This window comes from Phyllobates terribilis, unplaced genomic scaffold (genome assembly GCF_046119375.1).
Source record: "Phyllobates terribilis strain yellow unplaced genomic scaffold, ASM4611937v1 Scaffold_1__5_contigs__length_1240528914, whole genome shotgun sequence".
Taxonomy (NCBI): Eukaryota; Metazoa; Chordata; class Amphibia; order Anura; family Dendrobatidae; genus Phyllobates; species Phyllobates terribilis.
In genome coordinates, this window is record NW_027362761.1 from 939567339 (window position 1) to 939586943 (window position 19605).

Below are 19605 nucleotides of genomic sequence, written 5' to 3' on the forward strand. Positions count from 1 at the left end.
TTTGCAGTTTGAAGGCTTTAACTTATTTGCATCTTATCAAACCAGCTAAATCTGCAGGGGGTTGAATACTACTTGTAGGCACTGTATATCAGCTTTATGCCCATCTACAGTGTAAACATAAAACTGTGAATTAATGGTGTGGGCGAGGTTACAGAGCTCAACGTTCAGAGAAAACAGTGATTTTATCAATACTCCACCAAGCAGACCAATAAATGATACCTCACTAGAATCAGAATCTCTGTCCCTACATCCTGCTGCTCTCAGATTACATAGTAAAATTCTGGTGACAGATTCCCTGGACTGTCTCATCTGTGACTTTTTTGGCATAAATATCCAATAGATGCAGGTTCCACTGCTGATACCTTTAAGTATTTTACGATACGATATTATATGATACACTTTATTGATCCCAAGAGAAATTGTAATCTTGAGGCCAGGTCCCTGTTTTCAACAGTGTAAAAAACCCAAACAACAGCTATTAGACATTTACAACATATCATATGCCAAAAAGGCTCTAGATGGGACAACCCATCTAAAGGGAGCATAAAAAGAGGGATTCCCCACACAGAACCACCTTCTAAACATTTATTGAAGGGGCTTTACATTGCTTCAATAACCCATTCTCAAATGCTACAACTTACATTCCCCAATGTAAAATAAAAACATTTTGTACTCATCTCCCCCATCAGCGCTGTTCCAGCAATGTTGTCGTCTGATCTTCAGGGGCTTACGTGACATTGATATGTCATGTCAGCCTACAGTCAAACAGTGGCTGCTATTGGGCTGCTCTCACATTCTTAGGATGAAACTCTCATGTCCATTTTATTAGCTTTAAGTGGTTGTCCTTTACTTTGACATGCTGGATCTCCCATTGTCTGCAGGTTGCTGCGGGACATTGTTATGTCACATAAACACTGGAGCCCATCAGATTGGTTGCAGCATTCATGTGACATAATGTCATGCAAGCCCCGGAAAATACAGCATCAACATTGCTGAAATGGAGCCAGTCCGACAAGTGAGTATATGGTATTTTTTATTTTACATGGGCCACTGATTCATTGGGACTGTCCAAGTTGTGAACAGAAACTCTCCTTTTGGAAGACCCAAATTGTCTTTTACATAGTGATTGTCCATACAAAATAAGTCAATTGATTTGCCCAAAGAAGGAAAAGGATGTAAAAAGATAGCAAAAGTATTAAGGTAAATACTAAATGCTGAAGGTCTCCATGCCCGAATTCCAAGATGTACATCTCTTCTGACTCACAGCCACAAGAAAATGGCTCCAAAATGCTCCAAACCAAGACACAGAAATTTGGGGATTGTGTTCTGTGAATGAACTGGACTTTTTGGGGCCTATGAAACAGCAGTATGTCTGGAGGAGGAAGAAGCAAGCATATACTGAGAACACCCAGCATGGCAATATCTCAGTCATGGCCTGGGGCTGCTTTGCTTTTTTTGGTACTGGAAACTTGCAATGTGTAAAGAAAAAAATGGATTCAATCAAGTATCAGAAAATCCTGGTGAAAAAGACATGCCTTTTCTGAGGCGGCTGAAGCTTGGGTATCATTGGACCACAGCTGTCATTGGATCTCGATCACACACATACCTCAATGTCCATTAATGTTTGGATTCAGAAGACATTCAAAGAAACAAAAGTTGTCTCCAGCAATCTCATGGCAACAAGCTTAACAAAATAAATAAAATGCCAAGAAATCCACTAAGTAAAAATATACATCCAACATGGAACAATGACAGCACTCACCAATGGGCTGAAATGTAGAAAAACCTGATGAGCATTGTCATTTTTCCATGTTGGCTGGTTTCAGTACACAACATAGAAGATTCGGAAGTGTCCTTCACAGTTGCCTGACTTTAACACCTTGGAAATTCTTGAGTAGGATTTGAAAAAGGTGATTGCTGCACATAAACCCAAAAATACTAGGAAACCAGAGGCCATGAGGAATAGGCTAAGAGATGCCTTAGAAACTTGCAACAGCTCATAACAGCTAAAGGATGCTCTATTAAGTACTAAAGACACTTGGCATGAAGGGGTTGAATAATTCTGAGTCAGAAAAAGTGGTGATTTTTGTTGAATTTGGAGAAACCACTTGATTTATGATATATGATATATAGATGTATTTAAATTGTTCTTATTTTTGTTTATTAAAAGTATTCCATATTCCCTCTCTTTTTCTCTCTAGTGTGTATAAAACTGAACTATACTATATTATATGCACATTGTTATAAATATACAATACAATATAAACAGTATATATATAAATATATATATATATATATATATATATATATATATATATATACTGTAAATCAGACAATACGACTGTTTCAAATGTTTTTGTTGCTTTCAAACTTCATACTTGCGCCCTTGACAACTCAAGGTGAAATCTATCACAATTCGGAGAACCAACACTGTCATTTTCAAAACGGTTTTAAAACTACAGAAAGTGTTTAATCCAGAGATTTTCTAATTTCAAGGTAGACTTATGGGCATATGTGTGTATGCTGAACACTCAATAGGCTTAGCAAGTCTCCAGATAGCATGCACTTCAGATGCTCCTTAATCCATCCTCAAGCAATGCATGAATTATTTCTTATGTATGAAATGGGCTATTAAATGGTTATATGATTGTGACACTGGCTCCGCTAGTGCTGTAATGTAGATCACACTTGTTATTTTTTAACACTTAAAGCAACACTGAAAAATGTTTCATCTTTGTTTATAATAGCGCTTAAACATTTATTTTATATTCAATTCTTTTTGACATGATGCAATCTCTATAAAAGGAAACTGGATTTCACAATTTTTTTTGAAAAAATACAAACTCAATAATTTATTTTATAATATCACAGAACGTTTTTATTATTATTAATTAATAAATATTATTTTGGTCCCAATAGCAATATTAATTGTACCTATTTTAAATTAGACACAAAATTAATAATAATAGTAATACTACTGCTACTACTATTACTACTACTAATTATAAAAATATCATTATGTTATTTTCTGTCTCTAATTTATTGATTATTGCTACCAAAACTTAAAGGAGGTAGGTACAATTAATATTGAATCTACAACCTATTGGAACCAGGAGAATATTTAGCACTCCATTGCCCCTATTCATTAAGATCAGTAATTCTCTTTCCAGTTTTAACAAGGGGGAATGTTGGAGCAGATGCTCCTGATTCATTGTAGATTAACTGCAGCAGAGAAGTTCAGGAATGCACCAAGGACTTGTGTCTACGTGACTGCTGCCCGCAGTGAACTTGCATGCAGCACAGCACTGAGTTTCAGCATTGCTGAGTATGAAGACTCATTGCAGAAAGAAGAAGAGGAGTGAAATCAGAGAAGGTCCCTTTGTGGATAGGGAGCCCTGAGCAAGTGCCCAATCTGTTTACCCCATCTAATGCCAGACCTGCGCTCAGATCTGTCTTGGCTGGTTCTGTTGTCTACACTGTTATCACTGTATTTGAATATAGAGATAACAGTGTCTTTGGCCAAGCTCATGGCACAAGTGAGCAGCGATTACTAGAACTGCTCTGGAAACTGCTGATGGTGGGGTTGGAGGCCAGTGATTGAGATTTTGCTGAACTGATAACATCAGCTCCACATCAGGAGCAGATTGGGAGGGGGAGGGGAGCAGCTGGCTAAATGCTGTGTAGAATAGAGAGATGACTGAGATCTTAGGCGTTCACGCCTCTCCTGAAAAGTAACTTCTATGCTCATTCGGCAAGTCTTTGGTGGTTTATCTCCTTGGCAACAAGCTATAAACTTATATGTAAGATTAAAATCTTTGTAGCAGGAAACCGACATCACATATAAAACAAAATGAAATGAAACTTGCTTATTTAACTGGCTATACCAATTTCATAACATGAGAACATCCCTTTAAGCCTCTAAAAGGTATTCCCATTTCAGACATATTTGGTATACACATGGGAAATGCCAATAAAGTTAGATATATGCTGGTCCAACTTCTACACATAATAGTTTTCTTGAGAACAGGGCTTCATCTTGTACCCAGGATGCTCAGTTATTTTCTGGAACATCCATATAATGGAGAGAGCAGCACTTGTGTGTCCATCGCTCCATCAACACCAAAGATAGATTGGTCCACATTCTCGAGACTGACAACTATGATACGTGGCATAACCTGTGGATATCCGACCTCTACTATTTTTCATTATGCCTAATCATAGTGTTGGGTTATAAGCTAAAACCACATCCACTATTTCTGCATGTTAAAAGGAGTCTGTTAGCATACAATGACTGTTCAAACGAAGCACAAGCACTTGTAGGTGACAGAGAACTAATAAAAATTTCACTTGTAGTGTCTAGATAAATTGCTGCATTTACATTTTTAGATAAAAAGATGTTAGCCAAGTACTCACTCTTTTTCTGTGTATAACAATAGTGGAATTCATGCTGATGCATCGTATATGTATATGTGTGGATAGTGGCCATAACTTATTTGTGCATATTAAGTGAATAATTAAGGTGTGCGGGCCCCTTTTTTTTCTTTAGAATATATTATTGGGGGGTGTTGTCTCTCCCAGTCTTTGCACCCTTATCCATCTTTCCGAAAAAAGTTTCATTTTTTTTCCCCCATTTCATTGGAGGGCTGTCTGGTCACATGGAGAGGTGAGTCATTAAAGCTAGGGACCATCTATATGAGGTTAACTTTGAGCGGTTGGAAGGCTTTTACACTTTTCGATAAAAAAAATTGTTAACATAGTACCTAACTTTTTTTAACATTCATATTGGAATTCATGTATTACCAATGAGGGCCAATGAAGCCGGGATGTGTACACCAGATGAATGCGCATTGTGAAGAAAGCAGAGATTTGCAAAGAGTCAACAGTGATGCCCTTATTTCAAACCATGTTACTCATTCCTATAGGGGCATGGTAACATGATTAGTGGGATGACCAGTCTGGGGAAAACAACGCCCCCATGACTATTTAACCACTAATTAGCATATCGCCACCGTAGCTTTAAGAATGATTCTTGGTATATGCAGCAATCAATTAGAAAATAAAGGTATAATGGTACTAATAAATACATGGAGGTAGTTTAGGGGGCCTGGGAAAGCTGTCAGGTTCCCGTTAAGCAGAAATTGGAATAAATCATAGTATAAATCTATGCTGCCATGGATGTGATGTTCTGGTTGCTCACTGGAAGAGATGCGCCCAATTCCTTAACAAACAAGATGACTCAGTGGTTAGCATTGTAGCTTTGCAGCGTTGGGGTCTTGGCTTCAAATCCCAGCAATGACAATATCTGGAAGAAGTTTATCTGTACTGACTCTGCATGAGTTTCCTGACATACTGATAGATTGTGAGTCCCAATGGCGGCAGTGATAATGAGGTCTGTAATGTGCTGTGCAATTAATGGTGCTGTATAAGTGAGGGCCTCCTAATAAATTAGATGCACCTCTGTCCAGCATGCTTTTTTTTATTAAGAATGGCATAAAGAACAAGGTTTATTACATTTTCCCCTCTAGTTCTTATTGTGTCTCTATTTTATAACTCATTGACATGACATGAAACTGCTGGGAAAAGATGTAGAGTATTGACACGCAGCAATCTCTGGCACTGCTCCTGATGTCACATTGGTAAGCCAATCAGTGGGCACAGCGGCTCTGCCCATGTTGACGCATTGCACCCATCAGGGCCGCTGATTTCACTGATTGGTTGGTGTTCTGTCGACACCATCTTATTCAATATCATAAACTGCGAACAGCACCGGAAACTAAACTCTGGACCCCAGGAGGGTGAGCAAAGTACAGTTTGATATTGTATATCAGAGCTCAGCTTCAATTTTTTTTTTTAAAGAGGACAAATATGCCAAGTATTGATTGCTAAGAAGGACATTCAATGACTTTTCTAAATTTTCAATCAATGACCATGTTCTACTTTTATTTAATCCGTATAATTTAATTATTAGATGTATTACTGTTATTATGGCTGTAAAGAATAAATGTTTGTTCTTGATAATATAATAATTATATATAATTTAAAATTATTTTTAATACTAATATAAGGATAATACAATTACATCAATATTCAGTTATGGATTTTCTGTACAATTCTTTTCCTATGATGCAAATGTTGCATGTTAAATTTTCTGTTTCTCTCTCTAAGCATACTGTATGTTTTTATATCTTGTCTTTTTGCCTGTAAAACATACTTTTAACCACAGAATCAATTTACTGACTAGTCTTTTTCCATTATAAATGTGTACACTTGTTTGTGTCCTTCATTACAGTGGTGCCTCTGATGAGCCCGTTGCGAATTCTCAGACGATAGAGCTTTACTTCACTTCCAATTAAGCAAATTTAGGTTTTATTAGTCATACCTCTGTTTCAAAAGACTTCATGTCTGGGAAGGAGCCTGAAATAATCAGTCCCTTTCCATCCATACAATCCCAGGGAACACACACTAATAAGAAGTGATTTACTTTCCTGCCTCTGAGAGTTAAATACCAGGAGCAGATGCACAAATCTGCCAGTGAAACTGATAACAGCATGATGCTGCATGGCCTTCAAATGCAATAAAATAATGGAACTAAGCAAAAGTAATGTTACACTAATGATTTATCATTTTCTTCCTAAGCAATATGGACAAGTTTAGGTCTCCAGATAACCAAGAAATACTGTTTAAAGGGACAATCAATAACTATTAATAACTCATTGTCGTCAGGCCAAAATTAAAGGTTATATTTTCAGCAAATTGCAAAAATCCAAGACTCTGAATTTCATACAGAATATCTAAGGATGTTTTTTCTTACTTGCAACTTTTTTTCTCTGAATTATTCCTTAAATTATAGCAAAATAAGATCAGCGTATACCATAATTATATATCTAAGGCTCCAATCTCCCATCGGCACATCATCTACGAGTTCTATTTATTTTCTATGTTGATAGACTCATTGTAGTATTTCTTTACATGACCAGTCCGCTAAGATATGAAGGCAAATCTGATTTGCAGATCAAACTCTCCTGTTCATGTGAATGGGTCAGCAAAATGAAGAGCACATGAACGCCGTCCGAGTTACATCTGTATGCTGTCCATTTTTCACTGATTAACACTAGTTTTTTTTCTAACATGTTAAAAATGTTATATACCAGGATGGTAAAAATGGACCAAAACTGGATGAAACTCAGATTCAACACACTGTTTTTTTTTCATACAAGGTAAAAAGTTATGTGTGAATGGGGTCTTAGGTTTAAATCATAGGTTTCAGAATCACAGATGTCATATCATAGGTGTATATCTCAGGTATCATATCATTGGTATATACTATAGGTGCAAATAATCAGTGTCTTATTAAAGGGGCATATCATTGGTATCATGTCATACATGTCAAAGGATAGCATAATATCACATATTTCACATCAAAGATGTTTGTCATAAATGTTATTGTAGAAGTGTCCTACCTTACTGTACCTCTTAGCTACATGTATTCCAAGATGAGTGCTGAGAGATGACCAGTTTTGAGATAAAGTAGTAAATCATGACGTAAAGTAGTCATGATTTATGTTGTATCTAGTGATGAGCGCAAGTGCTTGTTAGTCGAATTTGCCATGGGTGCTCAGGTACGCACCGAGTATTGCCGGTGCTCAAGTGACATGTTCGAGTCCCCGCGCCCACATGTTTCCCACTGTTAGATATCCACAAAACATGCGTGGATTGCCTGACAAACACGGGCAATCCCCGCATGTTTTATGACTGGGCAAACTCGAATAACAAGCACTTGTGCTCATTACTAGCTACATCCTGTCAAAGAATTTGCTGGTCTGTTGTGACAATGTATTATATTTGTATCGCTACATACTGGAGTCCTTAATGATAGGTGTAGATCTTGGGAAGTACCTACCCTGCTTGAGACTCTATTGTGTCTGTATTATTAATATTGATATAGGTATAAATATACATTGATACATTGATGGACTCATATCTATATAATATATCATTTATATTTATATTAATTTATTTGTATATATTCAATTGCAGCAGCATTTATCATTTATTATACAGTACAGACCAAAAGTTTGGACACACGTTCCCATTTAAAGATTTTTCTGTATTTTCATGACTTTGAAAATTGTACATTCACAGTGAAGGAATCAAAACTATGAATTAACACATGTGGAATTATATACTTAACAAAAAAGTGTGAAACAACTGAAAATATGTCTTATATTCTAGGTTCTTCAAAGTAGCCAACTTTTGCTTTGATGACTGCTTTGCACACTCTTGGTATTCTCTTGATGAGCTTCAAGAGGTAGTCACCGGAAATGGTTTTCACTTCACAGGCGTGCCCTGTCAGGTTTGATAAGTGGGATTTCTTGCCTTATAAATGGGGTTGGGACCATCATTTGTGTTGTGCAGAAGTCAGGTGGATACACAACTAATAGTCCTACTGAATAGACTGTTAGAATTTGTATTATGGCAAGAAAAAAGCAGCTAAGTAAAGAAAAACGAGTGGCCATCATTACTTTAAGAAATGAAGGTCAGTCAGTGCGAAAAATTGGGAAAACTTTGAAAGTGTCCCCAAGTGCAGTTGCAAAAACAATCAAGCGCTACAAAGAAACTGGCTCACATGAGGACCGCCCAAGGAAAGTAAGACCAAGAGTCACCTCTGCTTCTGAGGATAAGTTTATCCGAGTCACCAGCCTTAGAAATCACAGGTTAACAGCAGCTCAGATTAGAGACCAGGTCAATGCCACACAGAGTTCTAGCAGCAGACACATCTCTACAACAACTGTTAAGAGGAGACTTTGTGCAGCAGGCCTTCATGGTCAAATAGCTGCTGGAAACCACTGCTAAGGACAGGCAACAAGCAGAAGAGACTTGTTTGGGCTAAAGAACACAAGGAATGGACATTAGACCAGTGGAAATCTGTGCTTTGGTCTGATGAGTCTAAATTTGAGATCTTTGGTTCCAACAACCGTGTCTTTGTGCGACGCAGAAAAGGTGAACGGATGGACTCTACAAGCCTGGTTCCCACCGTGAAGCATGGAGGAGGAAGTGTGATGGTGTGGGGGTGCTTTGCTGGTGACACTGTTGGGGATTTATTCAAAATTTAAGGCAAACTGAACTAGCATGGCTACCACAGCATCTTGCTGCGGCATGCTATTCTATCTGGTTTGCGTTTAGTTGTACCATCATTTATTTTTCAACAGGACAATGACCCCAAACACACCTCTAGGCTGTGTAAGGGCTATTTGACCAAGGTGGAGAGTGATGGGGTGCTACGCCAGATGACCTGGCCTCCACAGTCACCAGACCTGAACCGAATCGAGATGGTTTGGGGTGAGCTGGACCGCAGAGTGAAGGCAAAAGGGCCAACAAGTGCTAAGCATCTTTGGGAACTCCTTCAAGATTGTTGGAAGACCATTTCCGGTGACTACCTCTTGAAGCTCATCAAGAGAATGCCAAGAGTGTGCAAAGCAGTCATCAAAGTGAAAGGTGGCTACTTTGAAGAACCTAGAATATAAGACATATTTTCAGTTGTTTTACACTTTTTTGTTAAGTATATAATTCCACATGTGTTCATTCATAGTTTTGATGCCTTCAGTGTGAATGTACAATTTTCATAGTCATGAAAATGCAGAATAATCTTTAAATGAGAAGGTGTGTCCAAACTTTTGGTCTGTACTGTATATCATCTATTACACAATTTTAGTATTCATTTATTTTTCTTGCTCCACTTGCATGGTTTTGGCATATGATACATATTTATACTGTATTTTATTATTTTTTGCATATGTGACGTTTATATCTTGCTATTTATTGTTTGAGAGATTGGCTGTTCCCATCATGATTTCTACATATTTCCCGGACATGCGCCCCTGTTTTTAGATGTTTTTAGTGTATTTATTTTATCATTTCTAGGCATTGTTTTGTTATCCATTGTTGTCACCTGTAATAAATAAACTTATTTTGATTTCCACTGCACATGACGGTTTGGGACTCTATGGTCAGACTGCTCTCCTTTTTCCTACCTTCGTTTTTCCGACTGTCCTCTGGTTTACATTAGTCCGGATTTCTGATTAGAGAATATTATATACCACCAGGGTATGAAATTTCTTATATTAACCGTTCTCAGGAATCTAATTTTTTGTTCACCCTTGTTTTGTTGTTTTATTATTAATGATTTGGATTGGCAGTTACTTTTTTTAACTGTTTTTTATTTATTGTTATTTATTTTACATATTGTGCTTCCCATGAAACACCTTTGGGGGGCATTTCATCATTTAAATTCTTTTTTTTCATTTGATTTCCCCTGTACCTGGAGCTGATATATTAGCCTCAGTTACTGTGGTAATGCAGCCTCCTGCCTGTATAGCAAAGCAGTCTGATTCTCCTAGGATCCAGTAGGTCCTGCTCCATACTTACACCCAGCAATCATATGATTGATGGGTCAGGGGAGGAAGTACGGTTAGCGCTTCCTATATGCTATGTACATAGTGCTTGTTTAACACAGTATACATAGCAGTAGAGAAGGCAGAGACGGTAAAAAAACATTTCTGCATTCTCTATGGGGATCTCGGCTGTGTTTGACCACCAGCTCCCTGTTTCTGCATCTGTACAATCACATACAGCTGCTCTACCATGCAGTGATGTTTTAGAATATCACTGCAGAGAAGAACAAGGACTGCCTGAATTTTTAAAGTTTTTGAGTGGTCTGCAATAGTTAAAATAAACTTTTTCAGTAAACACTTGGATACGCGATCTTTGTCATTTTGTTCTGTTGATCACTATGTTTTTTATTTTAAATATGCTTTTAACATCAAATAAACAGCACAAACTATGTGCCAAGAATCCACTATACAAACATTCCTACCCTACATATGTACATCCAGATAATGTATTTTCTCTAAAACCAGCTCTATAATGGTGGCAGTTATAAAACATTCACAATAAACATGCTGCCCTGAAAAATGTGCATTTTAGAGGACCTGCAAAAAGCAACAATAAATAATCATTGTTAAAATTGCTGTAAGTTAAAGCCATCAAAGATGTTCATAGCTTACCAAAACAATGACAGCAGGCAAAGGAGTATGCTTGTGTACATGAATCATAGAAAGGATCTCTGGAAGGTGACCTTCTCGAGAGGCGACGTAGAACATCCTGATTAAATAGATAAATACAAATGTTACAAATAACAATACAGTAATTAAGCCATTTTGGTTTTTTTTACATATACATTTACATAATTTAATTATGTTTCCAATATCTTATCTATAGATAATACAGGGCTAAAAGTTTGCTTATTTGAAACAACTGCTAATTATCATTTTGTTGCTTCTTTTACCCTGAGATTTTATCAGATTTCACAATGCAAATGGCATACACCATTAAATAGATCTCTCAGACCTGATGAGACTGATGCATTTCCTTTGAAAATTCATGACAAAATGGTTATAAAATCCTAATATTAAAATGAGCATTTTATGGTGAGTTCATTCTAAAGAGTGAGACCGTTCATGAGTCCAAGTTTATTCATTCTTTTCCCGGCCATTCAGCTTAACTGACAGCTGCAGCTTGTACTGAGCAGTGTGAGAGCTCAGCAGCATCATGGAAGAGGGCACAGAAGAGTTTCCAATTAGTGCGTAGACATTCAGTTCAAACTTCAATAAACAAATATAGAGCCAGTATGACATGTTTTTTTAAAGTAAGAACACCTGTCTCATCAGGTCGTGAAAGATATATCTAGATTTTTCCAGTTTGAATTGCAAAATCTGGAAACTGGTCAATTTAAAACTTAGGATGCTTAAAACTAGACCTGGCAGGCAGAAGATGAACATGGTTACAAAATTCAACACAGTGCTGCAAGCTGCGTGATATATTTTTCAAATCTTAAGAGATACATTTCACAATTTTTAAACTTCCTTAACCACTTCACAGCATTTGACATAGGTTTACGTCATGGTTGGAAAGGGGTTCCCACAAAATGACGTTAATTTACGTCATGGCGATCATGCGGGCACAGGAGCTGTGCCCGCAAGATTTCCGTCAGAAACTCAGTGAAAATTATAACCGAGCTCTGTCTGCCACTACCAGGAGTGGTGTCAGCACCACCCTGGGCCATTTAACCTCTTAAATGCCACGATCAATAATGATCGCAGCATTTAGAAGGCAGGGAATATTCAAATCGGCATCCCAGCGACGTCATTATGAGGGCCTGATCATTGCCATGGGAACCCAAGGTTGTCATGACGACCTTTGGGACAGCCACCTACGGCAAGCCTGTTAGATTATATAGATCATGCTGAGAACATGGTCTAAGAGGTTTCTGTCAAAACAAAAGAAAAACAAAATTGTGAGGAAAAAAAAATCATAAAATTAATAAACAAAAAAAAAGGAAAAAATGTTAAACCAATAAATGGGTATATTTATGTAAAAGCAAAAATATACAAAAATATGTTGTATCACCGCATTCGTAACGAGTTGACCTATAAAATTGTCACACTATTTAACCCCTTCAGAGTGCGCCATAAAAACAAATAATAATAAAAAACGTGACAAAAAAACTATGCTTTTTCATCATACCACAAAAATATTGGAATAAAATGTAACCAAAAAGACAAATATAAATAAAAATTGCATAGCTGAAACATATTATCTTGCCCCGCAAAAAGCAAGCCGCCATACAGCTGCGTCAGCAGAGAAATAAAAAATTATAGCTCTCAGAATATACAAATGCAAAAACAATTCTTTTGCTATAAAATTGTCTTCATTGTGTAAAAGTGTCAAAACATAAAAAAAATTGTATAAATGTGCTATCGCTGTAATTGTACTGACCCGAGGAATAAAGCCATTTTATCACTTTTACCATATCATGTACGGCATAAAAAAAAAATTCCTGAGTTTTTTGTTCATTCTGCCTCACAAAAATCAGAATAGAAAGCGATCAAAACATATTATGTGCCTGAAAATGGTACCAGTAAAACCATCAACTTGTCCTGCAAAAAACAAGTCCTCATTTGACTCTGCTGGCAGAAATATAGAAAAATGATAGCTTTCAAAATATGTAGATGCAAAAATTGCATTTTGCAAAAAAAGCATCCGAACCGAAGAATAAAGTAGTGTAATCACATATACTGCATGAGGTATGGTATAAAAAATAAATAAAAACAATTCTTCACGTGCTGCTGATTTGGTCATTCTGCCTCCCAAAGATCGCAGTAAGGCTTGGCTCACATTTATCCTGTGCTCTGCACTGAGCGTTTACACCTGGATTTGTAAATCTCTGAAATACGTGAATCAGACAGAACCTCCGGCAGAAGATTCCCTATAATGAGGCAGATGGAGGCACTGTAGATGCTGTCTGGCCCATGATCCGGTGGTGTCCATCTTTTTAAGCGTGCATAAAAACGTGGTCGGCCACAGTTTTGTGCACCTCTGAAATGAAGGACACAGCTGAAGCAGGCTAGAGGCCAGTCAGAGTCCAGAGTGACTCTGCTGCCTCATTTTAGTTGATGGACTAGTCAGGGGTTTAATCTGAATCACGCCATTTGGAGATTTAGATGAAAATTTTCATGTAAGTGCTCAGAGTAGAGCGCAAGATAAATCCAAAATATTATATAAAATGTTCCCAACAAAAACTTCAAATTAATCCACAAAAATCAAGTCCCCACTCAGGTCTGTCATCTCTCAATGGAAATATAAAGGGCTTCTACATTGCTGGTAGCACAAAGGCTCTGGAGAAGTGCTATGGCTCCTCGCCCCTCAAAAGAAATCCAGCAAATTCTGCACTTCCAAATTCAAGTGTTACCCTCCTTTCTGAGCCCCACAGTGTTTCCAATTCACATTTAGTGTCCCCTTGTTTGGCATCTCTGTAGCAATGAGAGCCCGATTAATTTACGGGTATATGTCTCCAGAGGCATGAGTTGGGCATAATGTATGGGCACTACAATATAATGGGCACTACAATGTACTGAGTACTACACTGTCAGATTTTCAATTTTCACATGGCAACATCCACTGCTGCTTGTTTCTAGAAAACACTCATGGAGTCAAAATTGTCACTACACCTGTAGATTAGAGGGGTGTAATTTCTAAAATGGCATCACTTGAGAAGAGATTGCGCTCTTCTGGCACTTAAGGACACTGTATATGGAGTCCACAAACTATTCTACAATAATTTGTTCTCCAAGGGTCAAATAGAGGACTGTGTGGTATACAGCTTGCAAGCCCAAATCTGAAGCTGGTCAAATCGCTGAATTGGAGATTGCAAACTTTAGACCAGTGGCATAACCATGTTGCTGGTCTGTACTGTGAATCATCATGAGCGCAGCGCACCTGGATAGCAGGATGCTGAAATGTAGGGGAGTGTTGCAATCCTGAAGAATGAAGATGAATCAATTTAATTTCGTTCACTATTTTGTGCAAAAGTTTTGGCTCAATTTGGGGCATTTTAAGCCACAGCACTCACTATACCTGGCCCCTATTTTGCAAACACTTTTCAAAAATGTCTAGTGAAGAGCTAAAACACGTAATGAGTCTGGCATACGACATGCACAACTGGATTTTTATGTAAATTTAGCCATAAATCTGTCACATTTAGCTTAGTGAATATCCCCATTCTATTATGGGAATAATAGTAGTTAGCATTTCTAATATTTCTTACCTGGAAACGGCAAAAACTCCACCATTCATTGAGCCAAAGCAAGATAAAGCAACAAAAATGGGAACTGCCAGAGAAATGTTTCCCAGGAGACGTTCTGCATATGTCTGAAAATAATTGAAGAAATTTGAATTTTTAAAATGTATTCTACTAATGGACATTTGACAAAATACATGTTTGGTTTAGATTTGTGCCTATTGTGGGTCAAATTCCTATATACCTAGTACCTTCTTGAGTCCAACAGAAAGATCAATATGTCCCTGCTTCTCAGTTAGGACTATTTGGATTAGTCTACTTATTTATTTGACTAGTATCCTTATTGGCACCGCATGTCATAGAGCTGAAGCACTTGGGATGCAATTATTAAGTTGAGGTCAGCTTTATAGTTATTGCAATGTAGACCTAAACTGAGATTGATGAGACATTTGATGTTTTTTATACGATACAAAACGTATACGGAAATGTTTTGTAAAACAAAATAACCATTCGAATTCAATTATTTGCATCTACTTTAACATTGTAGAATTGTCTGGAGCCTTTGTAATCTGCCCTTTCCCATACAATGTGTGTAGTTTTATGAAGGAGGTTAATGGACCTGCCTCTGAAATATAATCACTATGTAATTTATTTAAACTATTTCTATGTATAGCAGAGGTTTTGCTACTTGATAAATAATTCTCTGTTTCTATTTAAAATTTAAAGGTCAGGTTTTGATAAGTGATACTTAGCAGCATTTTAGAATTGTTTCCTTTTTTGCAAAAAAAATCTCTAAATGTATTACTATAGTGAAATTCACAGCTCATTGGCATGGCATATGGTATATTCAAGTGGTCCTGTAAAAGTATGTTCACACTACCTGACTTGCTGCTCTAATCGCCCATCGATCAGCTACTGCTTGCTGTTCGTTGGTCATTTAATAGCCAGTTTAGACAGGAAGACCACATTTACTATGTGCATAGAACAATCAGTAATAGATCATTCTGTGTGCACAGGATGGAATTGTTCTCGGCAGCACAGGCAATGTGCTGCTGAAAATGATGATCTTTTAAAGGGTAATTACATTTTTTTTCTCAATCTAAGATCTACCAAAGAGCCTCTGTGCTTTCCTCCCTTATGTCGAGTCAGGGTAAGTTTCTATTATTAATGTCAGGGCATAGGAAATGGGAGTAGAGAAACTAAGACAGGGGTACAGAATTTGCTAGACCTGTAGTTCAAATCAGATACTAAGACAGCATTAAGTAGGCCGGTAAGACAGCACTTTCACTTACAGATAGAAGGAAGCAAAATAATCTAATACAGTATATTACAAAGATTCAGAACTTTAGAAACATTGCTCAAAAATTAAATATCTTAAATATTAAATAATTTTTGAGCAAACCCAAAAATTATTTCACCCAAAGAATGAGCGCTTTGTTCATTCATTGTGTGATCGGCATCCTGCTTACCCTGCATGATTATTGGGAAATGAGCATTCTTCAGAACACTCATTCTGGATAATTGTGATGTGAAAATACACCTTAAAAGGATTGCCCAGTAGTTTTATAATGATAGCCTATCCTTAGGATAGGACATCTATACCAAATCGCTGGAGGTGCAACACCATCTCTTTTGATCAGGTGTTCCAATAGGCAGTGGCGGGATGTTATCATTTGCAGAGCTCCACAGCTCAGCTCTGTTAACTGTATAGTGGTCGTGGCTGAGTAGTGCACATCCATCCCAATTCTAATGAGTAGGGATAGATTTTCTGTTCCCCGCTTCTGCCACTATACTGTTGATGGAGCTGTGCTGTTCCGCTTCGCAATTGATTCCATCTGGCCACCACTAGCACCGGGAAGAGCTGATCATCGTGGTTGCCAGATATGGCATCCCCATCAATCTGATATTGATGACCTATTCTAAGGATAGTAAGTGGTAATATACGTCACTCCATGCTGATGAGCCGGTGCCCGAGTAGGGTTCCAATCTATGTAGATAAATAGATGAAAAACTTGGCACTTGAAGAGATAACTTAACGTTAAAAAAATACATATTTATTCATGAAATACAGAACATAAATCTTGAATATTATTTAATGTTTCAGCTCTGTTTCCTGTGACATACGTTACCTGTTGAATCGTTATGTGACTGTGCCAGTCAACAGGCAACATTTGTCACAGCAACGACAGCGCTGTACATTTCTGACATATGCAGCTACCCTAGCAATCAGCGCCATTCTGATGAAGTTCTGGATTCAGGGCCAAAATGTTAAATAATATTCTGGATTTATTTTCTTGATTTCATGATTAAATAATTAGTTGCTTTGCGTTATCTCTTTGAGTGCCAAGTTTTTCATATATTTATCCTAAGGATAGGCCATAAATATAAAAGTACCAGACAACCTCTTTAAAGCTCATCTCATTGATCATTCTGAAACACAGAAGTGGATACAGGAGAATAGAGAAGTATCCAGGGGACCCATGTCTGGCTTTTGCTAAAAATAACCCAAAGTTTCAATATAATCTAAAATTCTATATCCAAGCAAAATAGATTTCTTGACAGGTCTCATTCAAGAGCTGTCATTTGAGTTTCAATGGTGCTGTGGATGTGGCAAAATGGTCTTATTTATCCAATAATTTGAGTGGGACACTAGCGTATCATAAAGGGGTCGGCAAGTGCAAGAAAACTATACATCTGTGTATCTAATTATCTAACACTTATATTTTAATTCCAAACCAGTGAAGAAGTAACACTACACCATTAATAGATGCACCCTGTAAGTGTTCATGGCAAGAAAAAGCTCAGCCCAGTTCTGCCCTTTAAAGTAAAAGTGTAAAGTATCTTACCACTGCGACTGCACTGGATAGGACCAGCTCTTCCGCTGTAATGGCTGTATAGTAGGCCACATTGGTTAAGACGTATCCAACTGTGACAATCACCATTGATATGCATATTGCAAGAGGTATGTTTCTGATGAAGAAAACAAGAAAGATTGCATTATATTCTGATTTATTAAATTATTATTATTATTTATTATTATAGCGTCATTTATTGAATGGCGCTTTACATGTGATGACCTATGTAAATGGTAAATGTATTCTCGAGATATGTGATGCTCCCTATAATGAGAGCTTGGCCAACAGCTATTGAAGGTATACCTTTACCCTTGTTAGCTTTAAATGAAAACCTATTTCCACCAAAGCTCCTCTTTACTAACCTAACTCAATCTCTATGGAGAAAATTACTATTTTACCTATCAGCGTTTCATCCCTTGTCCAAACACATATCCCAGCAACGTTACTGAGAACTGGGAGCTATATTTTATTATTGCTCCTTGCTTCGTGGGTGTCCTGATCTCGGTGCTATATGTATTATCTTCTGTGGTTGGCTTGTTAAGGATGTCATATACACTAGATTGAAGGTTGAACAACCATTAAATGGCATCTGTAAGATGGTTTTTGCGATGTAATCTGACAGAACCATGATGTGGAGACAGAGATCCTGATTGCAGTGATGTATCACTTAGTTTACTGGGTGCAGCAGTTATGACAGAGTCCCAGTTTTCTCTGTTGAAGATCTAGCAGAGCTCAGTTGTTGGTCCATATATATCCCCACCAATACCAAGTCTTTCTGTGTACATTGCATAGTGACAGAGAGCTGCTAGTCAGTGCTGGGGCATGGTTGGACTAGGATGCATGAGACACCTAGTCCTGTAGTGATACTCTCCTGTTGATAAAACACTGATTGTAATGAAACAGAAAAACACAGTCTATTAAGTGAAACATCGCTGGAATCAGGGTCCTTCATTATGAGGCTCTAAGATTAAATGGAAAAAACCTGCTGATAGATTCCCTTTAAATGAATAATCGTCTGGTGAATGATCATTATGCAAATGCAGCTGTACATATTTTAGGCCACATTGGCCGTTACAGTTGTTCAACCTGGGAACATTTTGTCGAAGAAACATCATTTATAGACAAAAGACTGTCTGTCAAAATTCAATCACTCTCTTAAGAAGAACTTTTTTTTTCCATTTAGCTTAGATTTTAATTGTTACCACTTAACTTTCTGATAAATAGAGCTCGTACATGATAGTCTGAATTTATTTCATATCTGTTACGACCGTGCTATTCCTGTTTTAGATAGTTATGTTATCCTGTAGTATAATTACCCCCTTTATTATATAAAAATAATTAAACTAATGAAGGTCACAGTTCATAGAAATATAATTTATTATTATAGCAAACTAATAATAGACCAATTATTATGAACACTTCTAAGATAATTAATTAGCTTAAATAATGAAAATACAATGAGCATTTAATAAAGTATTAACGTAATCAGTAGTGATTTTCTTTTTTGTTGATTTTTTTTGTCAAAAAAAGTTATCTCTATGACCTTACAAAAGTATTATTGGTAATCATAAAAGTAATTTAGTGTCACTAGCCTATACACATAGTGTCAAATGGGCAGCCAACACGAGATCTTAAATGTAAATCATGATTTCCCAGCTATCATCTCTCTAGATCTCAGCTTCCTGCACTCATTTCCATATTAGACTGAGAGGGAAGAGGGATTTTTAATTAAAAAAGCACGACCGTCAATTTTTTATCCTCTTATATTGCAATCATTATATTATACAGCACTGTGTACTTACAATTGCTCATTTTGCCCTTCTACCCAGATAATTCTTCTGTTTTCCATTAGGCCTATGACATCACGACTAAAAACTGACTAGCTGACACCTTCTAAGCTCCATATACAAACAGGAAGCCTATTTTCCCTGTATGAGTCATAAGTCACTGCAAAAGTCCCTGGCAGGGGGAAGGAGGGAGAAGCTGGATCAGGAATTGAAGAAGGGAATGATTCATGCAGGGACAAGAGACTTCCTGTTTCTACACAGAGCAGAGAAAAGTGAATAATTATCTCGGTAGAAAGGCAAAATGAGCAATTGTAAGTACACAGTGCTG

At 37.2% G+C, this 19605-nt stretch overlaps 1 protein-coding gene across 1 annotated transcript in view; it reads right to left on the reverse strand.

Moving 5' to 3' along the window:
* Nucleotides 1-19605, reverse strand: part of SLC7A11 (solute carrier family 7 member 11) — a 314366-nt gene that overhangs the window by 75361 nt on the left and 219400 nt on the right. The window contains exons 7-9 of the mRNA XM_073641718.1: nucleotides 17482-17605; nucleotides 14663-14766; nucleotides 11064-11160 (exon numbers count right to left, since the gene is read on the reverse strand). Coding sequence (XP_073497819.1) covers nucleotides 11064-11160; nucleotides 14663-14766; nucleotides 17482-17605 — 325 coding nt within the window. The remainder of the gene's footprint in view (nucleotides 1-11063; nucleotides 11161-14662; nucleotides 14767-17481; nucleotides 17606-19605) is intronic.